The 14,097-nt window shown below is 34.8% G+C and overlaps 1 protein-coding gene and 1 long non-coding RNA gene across 2 annotated transcripts in view; one reads left to right on the forward strand and one right to left on the reverse strand.

Moving 5' to 3' along the window:
- LOC123527090 (uncharacterized) overlaps nucleotides 1-14,097 on the forward strand; it is a 19,507-nt gene continuing 5,410 nt past the window's right edge. The window contains exon 1 of the long non-coding RNA XR_006681629.2: nucleotides 1-97. This is a non-coding gene — a long non-coding RNA (uncharacterized LOC123527090). The remainder of the gene's footprint in view (nucleotides 98-14,097) is intronic.
- Nucleotides 2,551-14,097, reverse strand: part of LOC123527089 (secretory phospholipase A2 receptor-like) — a 13,742-nt gene continuing 2,195 nt past the window's right edge. The window contains exons 2-10 of the mRNA XM_045306362.2: nucleotides 13,676-13,789; nucleotides 12,512-12,584; nucleotides 11,939-12,085; nucleotides 9,809-10,090; nucleotides 8,960-9,106; nucleotides 6,054-6,128; nucleotides 3,903-4,187; nucleotides 3,081-3,263; nucleotides 2,551-2,621 (exon numbers count right to left, since the gene is read on the reverse strand). Of these exons, the coding sequence (XP_045162297.2) occupies nucleotides 2,593-2,621; nucleotides 3,081-3,263; nucleotides 3,903-4,187; nucleotides 6,054-6,128; nucleotides 8,960-9,106; nucleotides 9,809-10,090; nucleotides 11,939-12,085; nucleotides 12,512-12,584; nucleotides 13,676-13,789 (1,335 nt within the window). The 3' untranslated portion in view covers nucleotides 2,551-2,592. The remainder of the gene's footprint in view (nucleotides 2,622-3,080; nucleotides 3,264-3,902; nucleotides 4,188-6,053; nucleotides 6,129-8,959; nucleotides 9,107-9,808; nucleotides 10,091-11,938; nucleotides 12,086-12,511; nucleotides 12,585-13,675; nucleotides 13,790-14,097) is intronic.

Genomic DNA, 14,097 nt, shown 5'->3' on the forward strand with positions numbered 1-14,097 from the left:
CTGTTCCGTCTGGTGGAGGCAAGTTTTAATGTGAAATGCAATAAAATGTGTGCAACTTATAATTCAAGCTTGTTTACAAAAGGAAAGGAAATATAATGTAAATATAAGAATGAAACTTTTTTCGGTGTTCATGCGAAATGAACGACAGAATATGAATGGCAAATAAAACTTGAATCGCTAGCGCGATGAACACCGAAAAAATCAATCATTTCTTAAATAAACCTTGATAAAGGTAAGTTTGTTTGTTTGTTTGTTTTGGGTTTAACGCCGTTTTTCAACAGTATTTCAGTTATGTAACGGCGGGCAGTTAACCTAACCAGTGTTCCTGGGTTCTGTATCAGTACAAACCTGTTCTCCGCAAGTAACTGCCAACTTCCCCACATGAATCAGAGGTGGAAGACGAATGATTTCAGACACAGTGTCTTTTATCAAATCGACACGGAGAACATACGACTCGCCTAGGGCTCGAACTCAGACCCCGCGTTCCGTAGATCTTCGCTCTCCCTATTGAGCTAAGCGGGCGGGCTGATAAAGGTAAGTAAACCCGATCGGAACGAAAACTGTGTTCCAAAAGTACGTATTACATATAATACAATTACGGTCAAAGTGTTCAGTTAATTTCAAAGACACTTGTTTACATAGACACACCTCTCCCAATTGTCAGTAGATCAACATGGCCCCAGTGTATTTCTTGCCCAAGATGGCATAAATACATGTGATAAATGCCATTGGAGGTACGGAGTCAAATTTCAATATATATATATATATATATATATATATATATATATATATATATATATATATATATATATACTACTGTAATTTTATTCGGTCCATTTGCGAACACTTGATTAACCCCTGGCCCCCTACCCCCTCTGCTTTTTATTTCAAATTTGGGTGATTATGGAAGGACAAAGAATTTAAACAGTCAAACTTCCATTACGCAACTGCGTACAGGCTAATTGAAATGTTTTGATAAAAAATATGCCGGACTTTATTCATCGGAGTAGTAATGTGAACTGGATTTCATGCGGCAATTTGGCATCATAAGTGACGTCATATAGCTCTCTTCGCGCGCCAACCTTTGTATTTCGTAGAATATACGTAGCTTGACATTCTTCTTGTTTAATTAGCAATCAAATAATCCACTTTTTATCTGGAATGTACTCTTTGGAGATCAAACAGAGCCATATGTAGTATCGATGCACTAACCGTATTTTTATTATATGCTGTGAACATCCGTGAACAATATTTTTCTGCCGGATTTGTGCAGCCAAAATATCGGTAAAACTATTGTTTCGGAAAGTGTTGGTTGCGTTGCTTGCCTTCCCAGTAAGTTCTATATGTTTATTATTCCTTCTGTTGTGTATTCATTGCTGTTTATATTATGAATGCAATAATATCAGAAAATGCTTTGGCACAGCGATTAACTGGTTCACTAAGGAAAAAGAGAAAATAGATTCTATTTGATAAAATATGTAAACACTACTTGTGAGACAAAAGCCAGATACGATTTGTTTGTCGTCTATCACCAACCATGTCGTCTGCCATCAACCAAGAGATCGTTAATGGCACTTGTAAACGGTTTATCCATTAGGGGGACAACTGACTTCCATAAAGCAAACGATTTAGAGTGTAAGAAAACAATTAACAGATGATGAGCAACCAGGTCTGAATTTGAAATACTACAATTTTACTTCGCCTAGGAACGAAATTAGATTTAAGTTTTCAAATTTGAATTTGGGTCATCAATTACACAATATAAGTATCTAAAAATGATAATTTTGAGCATACCTAATACAATGTACTTTATTGCTAATTAGATTAACAGAAGAAAGAAAAAACATGCGAGTAAAATGCGTATAATAACGGTACATGGACGCAGTCAGTACACCTCTTTAAACACAAAGCCTCGGCCTTGAAGTTTGTATACATACATGCATGTCTTTTCGAGTTTTCGTATAATGAAAACAGGAATATAAATATATATAATTATATAAATATACAAGTAAAAATTTCATTAAGAATATCCTTGGGAAGCGTAGAATGTAACTATGCAAGGTTATATCAGACTCTGTTAGACGGAGTCTGCTTATAAGAAGTAATTAAATATGCAACTGCTGTTGTGATAGTTAAGCATAGAACACAAAATCATAACAGACCCGTTCTTGATTAAGTCTGTTCAGGAGAGACAATAAAATATTCAAAACCGGCCACGCCCTATGGCACAGGCTAAAGGGCAATTTTGATATACAAACTCAGTGTTTAAAGTTCAAAGTTCAAAATGCTTTTGTCATAGTTAGTTAAACATCAAAGAATTTTAGACGCATAGAGCTCATCCAAATAAAACGCAATTCCTACCTTCGCAAAACAAAAGTTATAAGTTTTTTGTAGGTTGTTCATATTTTCTTTTCCAACTTTTCCAACTTGTTAATCGTTATTTCTACTGCATTTTTGAAGTACTAGATATTTCCCAAAATAGTTCTATTTGAGAAGGAATAAGAAACTTGCTTCGTCCATTGATAAAGATAATAAAACAATAACACAGTATAATTATTTTAAAGATATTCAGTGTTTATTATGCAAAACATATCATCCAATAACTGGGGACGTTGCCAAGTCTGAAATAGAAAGGAAAACAATTCTGATATCGTGATAAATGTACATGTAAGAGTTCTATCATAATCAAGAAATATCTCCTGCCTAATTGCTTAAGTCTTGTGCCCCTCTCCCCTGTGGGTTCTAGCCTTGCCTGTTATATGAGGGAGACATCTAGCTGGCTTGTGAAACATGGTGGTTCTACATAGCTGCCCGAATAATATCCGAGAGGGTAACTTAGGGCTTTCTTTCATCAGTCAAAGCTAGAAAATCGCCTATTGAATAAATATTTTGTCGCCGTTTCTTTAAACTCAACATCATCAACAACAACTACAATAAAACAACCAATTACATTTAGACTCATTTCTTTCCTAGAAACTCCTCATGTAATTGTATTCATAGTTATCATATTAAAACTAACTACTATTTTGGTAAAATCACATTAAACTCAAGTGACTAAGTAACGAAACGACTTTTCTTACTATATTGACACAAAATGGGATGGACTTCTCCAACATCTCCAAGCAGTTTCGTACTATCTCCGCATCGAATGTCGTCCCACTGACCGTACTTGTAAGGTATGAAAGCAACACAGTCTTCTTTGTTATGACTTCCAAAGTGGTCCGTGTGTCTTGGAACCCAATTGGTGTAACTGACACTTACACCTACAAATGATTGTAACAATAAATCAGTTAGGTTGATTAGAACCAAACTAAGCATGCATTATTGTAATCATTACGCTTGAATTAACCCTTACCCTGCTGAATTTCTGTAATGAACTTGTCCATCTTTCAATTTGGACAGTACCATTAACTGTTAAAAGGGATGCTTACTAAAAAGATACTGACTAAATGGCGAACAGTGCAGATCATGATCAGACTGCACAGATGTGCAGGCTGATCATGATCTACACTGGTCGCAAAGACAGAATCGTGTCCAGCATGATAAGGGTTAAACTAAGTGCAAGCTGATATATCAGATATAGTATATGTTCAAATTGTAAAAAACCGACTAATTTCTCTAGAGACATCATTATAACAAACGTACCATTTTATCGAGTCCATAGTTTAGACGATAACAAAAATCCGCTTAAGATTATGCTAAGGGGCCGTGAGGGCTGTTATACAATTCATTATCTCTCATGAACATACCTGATTAAACCGAGTCTGCTATTATTTTGCTTGACCGCATTCTGTACTTCAATTGATCTTTCTAAAAACGTATAGTTATAGTAAAGTCGTTGTAGAACGAGTTTACGCCGGAAAACGTGAGGTCTTAAAAGTAATGTTTGATTAACTATTAACCTGATGACCATTCAAACTGTCCCTCAACTGTAGTGTCGTGAAGACCAATCCATACAGCGTGTTGTGGTGAATAACGGTCCATAAAATACTGCATAAAACCCTGCTCGTCGGCGCTTTTGATGTGTGCTAGATGGCCACCACGATCTCTACACAAACTTTCGCCATGTTGCCAGGTGACATGAATATTAGAAATCAACTCATAGCAACTACTCTTGTACTGACCCAGTGCTGCACTGTCGTTCAATGCCGCAGACTGTACTGATGACTGGCACATCATTGTATTTCCTGAAAAGGTTCCAGTCTTTGTGTTACGGTAACAAATAATTACACCTCTGCAGAGAAAATGTATAATAAATTATTAGTTTTAACATATACATAGCCGTGGGGGTAAACATTTTCGCACTGCGTTCAACGCGTATGTTACGAGAGCATCATTTGAGAAACGGACTAACTGTTTATAATGCAAAAAAATAGTTGCCGTAATGAACTTTTATGTCAGATAGAAACAAAATGATACCCAGTTTGAATTTAAAATTAATGGTTTTAAAGGGTGGACAATGTCTAGCAACAAAGAAGATATTTAGTACTGCGGCCACTGTCTATTGTTAACATTACTTAGAATAAATCTTATTCTGATGCTCTTTTCAATGCGTTCAGTTTACGCCATTAACATTGACGGTGGTAAAAAGGAATGTATAATGTTTACAAAATCGCTTGATTAACACTGAATGATCCCCATACATAACTAGCACAGTCCAGTTAATTTTAAAAGGAACACAATATGAACAAATGTTTTGACGTTTTGATGGCAAAATTATTACGATTACAAATATAAATATATAGGTATATATTACTACGGAAATCATCAAAATTTAAAACATCACTAAACTTGATGTTACCAAAGCTACATTGTACTTCGTGTTATGTTTTCTCAAACTCTCAACTAGGCAAAAATTAAGTCAGCAAGCCTGCTACATTTCACCGTCTAAGACTGCAACCTGGAGATTATACATCTATGACTATTGTATGTGGGTTTTTATATGCTAGACAGTAGAACAATAACATGTAAAATGTGTACTGACAAGTGAACAACACACACGTTGATACTGAATTTAATTCGCTAAATAAATTCGGTACATCCGACCTTCACAACTTATAATTCGGAAAAAATAAAAAAGGTCTTCAGCGTAATTCACGGATAAAGTGTAGGGGCATACATGTTACCTTACAGTTTAAGAGGTTATAAACTATGTATAATTTATCTGTTATTTAATAAATTAAATTATGTAGGAAACGACCATTTTTACAAAATGATTCGAAACGAAATAATGTATTCAACCAATTATAGCTATTGTCGAAATGATAAGTATTCGTCCCAGAAATAAAAAGGCCGTAAGCAGAAAAAAACGTACTTTTGGAAAAACAGAAACTGTATTTAACAGATTTCTACCAAAACTGTTCTTATCCAAATAAAAACGTCATAGATAACGAATCATTATAAATACTGACAGTATCGATTGTCATATATTTATCAGGAATTGTTATTAAAGAAATTGTATATACGTATTCTTTAAATTGTTATAATGAAAGGTCGTATGTGCTACTTTAACCTTTATATTTACTGTATAGTTGTTGTATCCAAAATCACATAGTATGCACTATTAAAAGGTTGTATGTGGCAGATACGACTTTTTAAAAAGATGTTTCTAAAACTGAACAAAATTGGTCGTAAGTAACAGATGTAATCTTTTGGTTCAATGAATTATTTTATGTTCAGGTCATGGCGCTTTCAATGTAGAGGTAATAAAATGAACATCGTAACATTTTCGATCTTATATTTCTGGGACGTTGAAATAATATCACTCAAAAATTCACTGAGGAGTTCGCCAGATGACCATCCGGTCATTTTTTTCAGACACGGAGGAACACCCATGAAGCATTTGGAAAGCTTTCTAAATGAAAGATTTATACTTCTAAGTGATGTCATTAACAGATTGACGACTTAATCCAAACCGACTTTCAAAACATTCAAATATGTTTTAGTGTACTAAGGTATTTCATTATTCAGAAAATAAACGAATAAATCACATTCGTATCTTCTATGATGTCTCAAGCACAATTTACAAAAGTTATGAGCAGTACAAAACACACCATCAGTATACATTCCGGTTTGAGGTGGAGTGGAAATCCGTATATCTGTATCATTATAGTTGCCATAAACTGCATCTAAAATATACACGGTATATAATATATACACTGCATCTAAAATATATACCTCGTCTAAAGTATACATTGCATATGAAATATACACAACATGAAAATATACGCCGCATTTAAAATATATACTTCATCTAAAGTATACATCGCATCTAAAAGATACACACCATCTATTATATGCACAAAATCTAGAATATGCCCCGCGTCTTAAATATACAGTCGCATCTAAAATATGCAATGCATCTTAAATAATATACAGTGAATAAAATGTACACCACATCTAAAATACACACAGCGTCTAAAATATACACCGCACTTAAGGTATTAGGTCACTAATAGTAATGTTTACAAAATGGCCTTCTCTTGGTATATTCTGAAAGGTAACCATGTTTTTCACTATTTTGCAAATTTTAAACAACTTTTACCGTGCCGTTTTTTTTATAAATTTTGAATAACTTATGGTATCTCCTCAAGCTCAAGTAGAGACAAATTTCAAAGTGGTAGCGACTATCCAAAACGTTTGCAGAGAACTCATTTTACCATTAATTTCAATAGAAGAAACATCAGACTATTGGTAAACTATAATAAAACACAAAATAAAAATGTCAATACCATTTTTTCTATGGTGCCTCAAATAAACGGATTTAATGAGACAGAATTCATACTTCAACATTGAAAAAATAAGGTCGAATGATGTGTTTCTGTTTTTGGATTTTGCTTACTCCATTTAAAAATAACCTTAAGGAAGATGTAAAACCTACTTGAATTTCTTCCACAATATATAATCTAAGAGTGAAAGCAAAATAGAGAACTTTCACCGTGTGTAACTCAATATTTTTAAAGACGTGTAACTCTACCCCTTCTGTTAAAGTAGTAAATTCACTTTGAACACCAAGAAATCGCTTATAAGATTAATCTTTTTCCATTTTTGTACAAAAAATCAATAATAAGTCTTGAAAGAAGTAAAAACTAACTAGTAAAAATGGAAAATAAGGAAAAAAAATTGGTCCCAGTAGGGCTTGAACCTACGCACCCCTAAGAACTACAGTAAAAGTAGGTTTATGGTAGGAATTGAATACTCTTCAAAAAGGAGGTTCTCTATTAGTGATCTCATACCTTAAGGTATACACCGCGTCTAAAATGTACACCGCGTGTTAAACATACAAAACACTGCGTCTACGAAACACTGCGTCTAAATTATACACAGCATGTAAAATCACAGCATCTATAGTATACACCACATCTAGTTTGAGGCAGAGTGGAAATCTACATATCCGTATCATTACCATTGCAATATATCGCATTTGAAGATACATCGCATACTGGTTCGAGTCGTAAATTCGGCCAGGTCGTAAATATTCGGCCACCCATTTTAAAGCTTTTTTTCGAGCCAGATGCTTGAGAGCGCATCTGTGTCATCACAAGCACTTGCGTTAGCAACAAAGTCGGCAAAAAACAACAAGTTGAAGTGTGTAGAATTTAAATTGTCCTTCCCTAAAGTTGTGTACTCTAAATAGCAAATATTTTGTCTCGCGGGTCGCGTGACGTCATTGCACGCGTTCGTTTATGCTTAGGCCCGGCAAGGGTTAATTCAAATCTAAACTTTTTAACACAAAAAGAACATGCGCTAACTAGCATAAAACGCGTTAAAACCAAAAAAATGAATATATTGTCCATCAACGTCATTGAATTTCCATGTCTACGTTGTTTTTTCACATTGACGTCATTTCCTTTTGAATTATCCGTTTTGGGGCCGTAATACGTTTATGCTTTGTCACGGAACGCGCATATATAAAAAGGTGTTATAATAGCATCGAGAAATTCTCTTTACTCTCCTGTTGAAACACCCCCGAAAAGTGACAAGAACAGCAATTTTATGCTAGAATGTGTGATAATCAGTGACGTAAAAATTAAACTAAGTCATGCTGGTGTGAGAAGGATGACAGGCGCTTTTTAAATCTCTGTTGGCAAATATTTCCCACGAGGTATGCTATTGAAAATTGATTGCAGTTTGTTGAAAAAAGAACAATTTTGGCTGTAGCATCGATTTATTTCCAAGAAAATGTTGAAAATACAACCAACTTTATGTTTAAAAAGTGGCCGAATATTTACAACCTCTAGAAGGTAAAATGTGGAGGCTAAACCTGTCTGTTATTTTAAGCGCGATTGTATTGTTTACCGTACTGTAAACGGCCGTTAATGATAACAATCAATGTTGCTTGTATCAAAGCACATATGGTAGAAATTTTATACAAATCAATTGTAAAACGAAAGAAATATTTATGAAAAACCACAAAAAGTGGCCGAATTTACGACTCGAACCAGTATAGAATATACACAGCATATAGAAATTTAATGTACACTGCTGCTTAAATATACAATACAAACAACATCTAAAATACACAGCATTTAGAATTATAATTGTACACGATATCTAGAATATACAAGGCAGAAAGTCAAATTGCATTTTTTCTTATTCAATAGACTCCTTAAGCTCAAAAATCTGTAAGACATGTAATGAATGTACAGCTATGTAGTTGCAAGTGAAATGGAAATGTCATGTATATGCCGCATTTTATCATGGATAAAACTGAACAAAAGCATTAATTCAAAACATTTAAATACAATATTGAAAAGAGCTTATATTGAATCAGATGTAACTTGCTGACTATATATTCCAAATTGCATTCGATGTTTTGTCAGAAAATTCGCTCATTGGCTGTTTAAAAATACAAAATAAAATAAAAAATACAGTTATTCTAGTAATATAAGTCTTACGTTTTTTACAAATAAAATGTCACCTGGAAGCATATTAGAAGATACAGAACTGCAATATTTACCATATTCACAGATATATGCATATCTCACTGTACAGTCCACATCTTCCCAAGTACCAGTATGTGGTCCAATAGCGACACAGTCTTCTGTCCCATGTAAATATATGTCCTTCCTACTATGATGCCAGTTCAAATAGACAACAGGTTCTCCTGGTGAAAGAAACACATTGATGTAAAACAAACAGTAATTTCTATATCTTTGCAGCATTTTGTGGTGTAAAATTTTCTTATCCTTTAAGATAATTGAAATTACTTAACATCGACTTTAAACAGTGTTTTGACGAGGTTGAAACTTTATGGCGCGAGGGGTGTCATAAAAGTTTATTTACCTCTCATGATCAGACTCAGTCAAATAAGATTTGCTTATAGTTTGGATGTGTTCTATGCTTCCAATGTGCCTTTTAATGAAAATTTGAGCCGCACCATGAGAAAACCAACATAGTGGGTTTGCGACCAGCATGCATCCAGACCAGCCTGCGCATCCGCGCAGTCTGGTCAGGATTCATGCTGTTCGCTAACAGTTTCTCTAATTGCAATAGGCTTTGAAAGCGAACAGCATGAATCCTGACAAGACTGCGCGGATGCGCAGGCTGGTCTGGATCCATGCTGGTCGCAAACCCACTAATTTGGTTTTCTCAAGGCACGACTCAAATGTGATGTTATTTTGCTATATCTTGTCAATGTCAATAAAATTCATAAGAAGATTTCTTTGAGAAAAAAGACGCAACCAAATATAACATTATAACAGACTACGGTTACACTTGCAAGTCAAGAATTTCTTTTTGGCCTATACACGTACACTTAGTAACCCAGTAGTTTATTAAAATATATAATAAAATTTTCAACGAATACCTGAAGCCCACTCAAACGTTTCTTCGTTGTTCTTGTCATTAAGACCTATCCATGTTGCATGTCCGTAAAATTTGACAGCATTGTAAATCGAGCTCTCGTCCTTTGAATCACCGATTGTAGCTAAATGACCGCCTTTCAGATTACAGTCCTTCTCAGCATACTCCCAACTTTGAAGCTGTGTCACCATTTCATAACATTTTACGTCAAAAGAGTTAATAAACAACATGCTTCCTTCTTGCAGAGCACTTTGTCGGACAATTGGGGGGCACACCAAAGTACGAGCTGGTGAAAAGAAATATATATGCTATAAATATAAGGCCCTTACAAGCATTTTAAAAATCATGTATTGACGCACTATCTTTCTCTCATAATATACATGCCCGGGACCAGTGAAAAAAAATGTTGATTTTATGCAAGAATATACGTTAAATATACTGCTAGTCCTCAAGGTAAAGCGGCTCTCGCATAAATAAAAGAAATTACATGACTGCTGCAGACACCAGGAAAATGATTTGGTGGATGAGGTGATAGTTAAAAAAATAATAAAAATAATTTATCCTAAGAGTTTCAAATATTTGTCACAAAACTATTAATTTTTCAACTTAAAATTACGTTTTGGTGGTCTACATCAATGTTTGGTACAATAAGATACTAAAAACAAACAATGGTCACATACTTTTAAAGTTTATGGAATTACTCTCGTTTTGTAAATGGAATATATGCACAATTTACTTTTCTAGGCCACACCAAATTAATTTCTTGGTCATCGGATAATTCAAAAAAAAAAAAGGAGCGGGCGAGCGAAATAAAAATAAAAATATTTTTCTTTGGATTTCACATATTTTTGGAGCGGGCGAGGAGCGATTTGAAGAAAAAAATAAAAACAATGTCACAAGAATCAACAACCACTGTCAAAACATATCCAAAAAAACTTTGAAGTACATAGAAAACAAAAGATCCTTTAATACTGAAGGTTTAATGGCAAACTGACCAAAAAATACATGGCAGCCACTCAACACCTGACTCCAATATATCTTTATGTTTACCGGAACGCGCTAAATTGTAATATTTACAAGCATTAAGAGAAGGGACAAAGGCGGATAGAAAAAAGCTGGCATTTCTAGTGTAAAGAACTAATGTGTTCGCTAAGTTTTTATCCTAGGCAAACCAGTGCCCTTGCCACATAAACAAAGGGTTTCTCCTTGGATTCTATGTCCCCACATAAGAATAAGAAAGCTGTTACTCTCATGTAGTGTATAACAGAAATTATTATATATGGAAAACACTGCAAACACCTCCCCCGTACATTAGGTACCAAGGATCTTTACATTATACCGTCTGTCAACTTGCAATGCAATTCCGCCAGATGCCAGGAAATCCATCATCCACTGATGGCCCTATCACTTGTAAATTCAGTGACTAATTTTGCAGTTCAATGGAGCGGGAAATCCGTTGACCAAGTAATCAATTTGGTGTGGCCCTACCTAAATATTGATTGTAACTATATCTTAAGATTAGAATATAACAGTACATACTAGTAGTCATAAATAAGAAACCGTGCAGTCTGACAGTTTGTGTGAAGAAAAATATATGCAGGATAATGAACAGACGCAAGAAAAATCATGTTAGGAATACAGTTAAACCTGTGAACAAATACCACTCTTCGGAACAAGCAAAAGTGGTCTTTGTTCACAGGTGGTCTTTATTCGTGGGGAAGGGTCACTTCTTAGTTAGCCATTATCATGCTGATAAAAAGTAATTCTAAAGCTTTTAGCTTTCTTTATGTTCTATGTATTAATTCGGCCGGTGCAAACTTGCAAATTTCCAATCAAGCAGTAATAATTATGTTTGCTAGAAGGCGAAAGTCGTAAAAATTCGGCGGATTTCAAATATTTTCATTCCGGAACGGTCCAGCTTGGTCGTTATTTGGGGGGGGGGGGGAGCAAATATGACCCTTGGGAATGAATCAGGCCGGTCGCTGGTCGCGGTCGCCAGGTGGTCACTATTCACGGCCTTTTAATGAGTATTTTTCTACGGGGGGACCAGAGACCGGTCGTTGTCGACAGGTGGTCACTATTCACGGTGGTCGCTAGCACAAGTTTGACTGTATATAAATTGTATCCACGAAACCTGTAGTTGTCCTAATAGTGGTCGGCTGGGTTGTTGATGTTCTGATTGTTGTGTCTGTCGTGGGTGTTGGACTAGTTGTTGCAGCTTCTGTAGAAGATGAGCTTGTTTCCATAGTAACAGTAGTAAGCGAGCCAGCACCCGTTGGCACTAAAAGTAAAACGATAACTGAAGACACTATATTCTTACATTGATAAAATATGTTCATGAGTGATAGTTAAATATGACACAACCCTCACGACTACAGCACAAACTCCGAACGGTACATAAATGATATGTAGGACCAAACATTTTACACACAGACTCATCAAAAGATTCAATTTGGCAGATATTGTCAATATCAAATAGTTAAATGCTTTGCTTATTTTGAATGTGTTTCTGGCATATTGCATACTCTCATAAAATAACAGAATTACAAAAGATCACTTGAAATGCAGATCGAAACATAATAACGTATTAATCAAAGTATTCAATGTTATATGTAAGTGTGTGTGTGTGTGTGTGTGTGTGTGTGTGTGTGTTTTTTTGTTGTTTTTTTTTAATAAAAAAAAAGTTAGTTTTCTGACAAATATTCACATTGAACAGAATCCGTTGGGTCTCCCTGACAAACCTCTACCCTTGTCTGAGGATCTTTGAAAACATATCCTATCTGAAATACAAACATGTTAGCATTAAAAAAATGTATGAAAAAGATAACTGTTCTATTTAATATGCATTTATGTATTTGGACAAACAACGAGGCATAAATCAAATGATGTAATTTAGTCATTTTGATAACCAGTAGCGGAAAACATGACAGCTGTAGTTATTATCCATGCATTATTTAAGAGTAATGTTGGATGAATATGGTACACATAACGATCCCTTTCTGTTGTTATGTAAACTTATATGATGATTTTTGTTTGGTTTAACTCTACAACGAAATCTGCAGGTCATTGGCGTATGCATATGTTCAGCCTTTTGGCATTTGTTTCAGGCACGAGCTTCTTGAGCTTGAATCTAGATAGAATCACCTATCTTCCTTAGGCAAGATGGTTGGTTTTCATATATGAAAGAGTTCTACACCGTAAGCGAGTTTTCAAATCCACAGACAAGAAAAGCAGGTGATACAAAGTCAGTCACCTTATACACCCCGGTCAATGAGGCTTCTTACATATTTGCTGCAAGCAATTTGTAAAGTCAATGAATACTGGAAGAAAACATAGCGGTTTAAGTTAACACATAGTTCCTTTCTTGTGGTTATAATTATATCCATGTATTTTGTTAAAAAAATCATTGCCACCATATTTTCGACCGTATAATGTCATTTACGATACTGTACCTGTTCCATATAAGACTATTAGTACACAAAAATAGCACACTGTTGGCGAATATATTTATCTATCATGCAAAGCATATGTCATTAACCCTTAGCCTGCTTAATTTGTAGAATGAACTGGTCCATCAATCACATCAATCAATTTGTTCAATACCAGATTTAATTTACTGACTGGATAGCGAAAAGTGTATACCATGATCAGCCTGCACGGTGCAGGTTGAGTCTGCGCTGGTCGCTAAGGCAGAACGACTCGTCACAAGCAGGCTAAAGGTTACCTTATTGCAAACAAAACAATCACATGCGCTCACATGTATACATTGATACAGGTAATTTTTAAAAGGTAAAATATCACAAGTTCGAAATTCCTTTATTAAGTAAATAAATTATTCCTGATTAAAACCATAACAACATAATTCTATTACCTGATGTTCAAACGCAATAACTGTCCAGCCAGAAGACGTTGAAGAAGCTTGACTGACCACAGGCTTGCAGTCAAATTCATATAGATAACCGAGTGCCTTAGCGTCTTGGGATTCCTTCAAAGTAAACAAAACAAAAATGCACTGGAAAAAAGCCACGTTTACAAAATGGGTACATATTTCATATACAATACATATACAATGCATACGTTTCAATAATTCTGTACATATGCATAGATAGCAAAAGTCTTTGCAACCTTTATACCGATTTCAACCTAATTGTGAAAGAATACGACAGAATATGATACTCAGATGCTAAGTATTTAGTGCTAAGCAAAAAAAAAGAATAGTAAATAAGGAGAATAAAATTAAAGATAAAATAAAATAACAAAGTGTTTGACATTTCAAAGGCAAATTTATAATTT

This window comes from Mercenaria mercenaria, chromosome 14, assembly GCF_021730395.1.
Source record: "Mercenaria mercenaria strain notata chromosome 14, MADL_Memer_1, whole genome shotgun sequence".
NCBI lineage: Eukaryota > Metazoa > Mollusca > Bivalvia > Venerida > Veneridae > Mercenaria > Mercenaria mercenaria.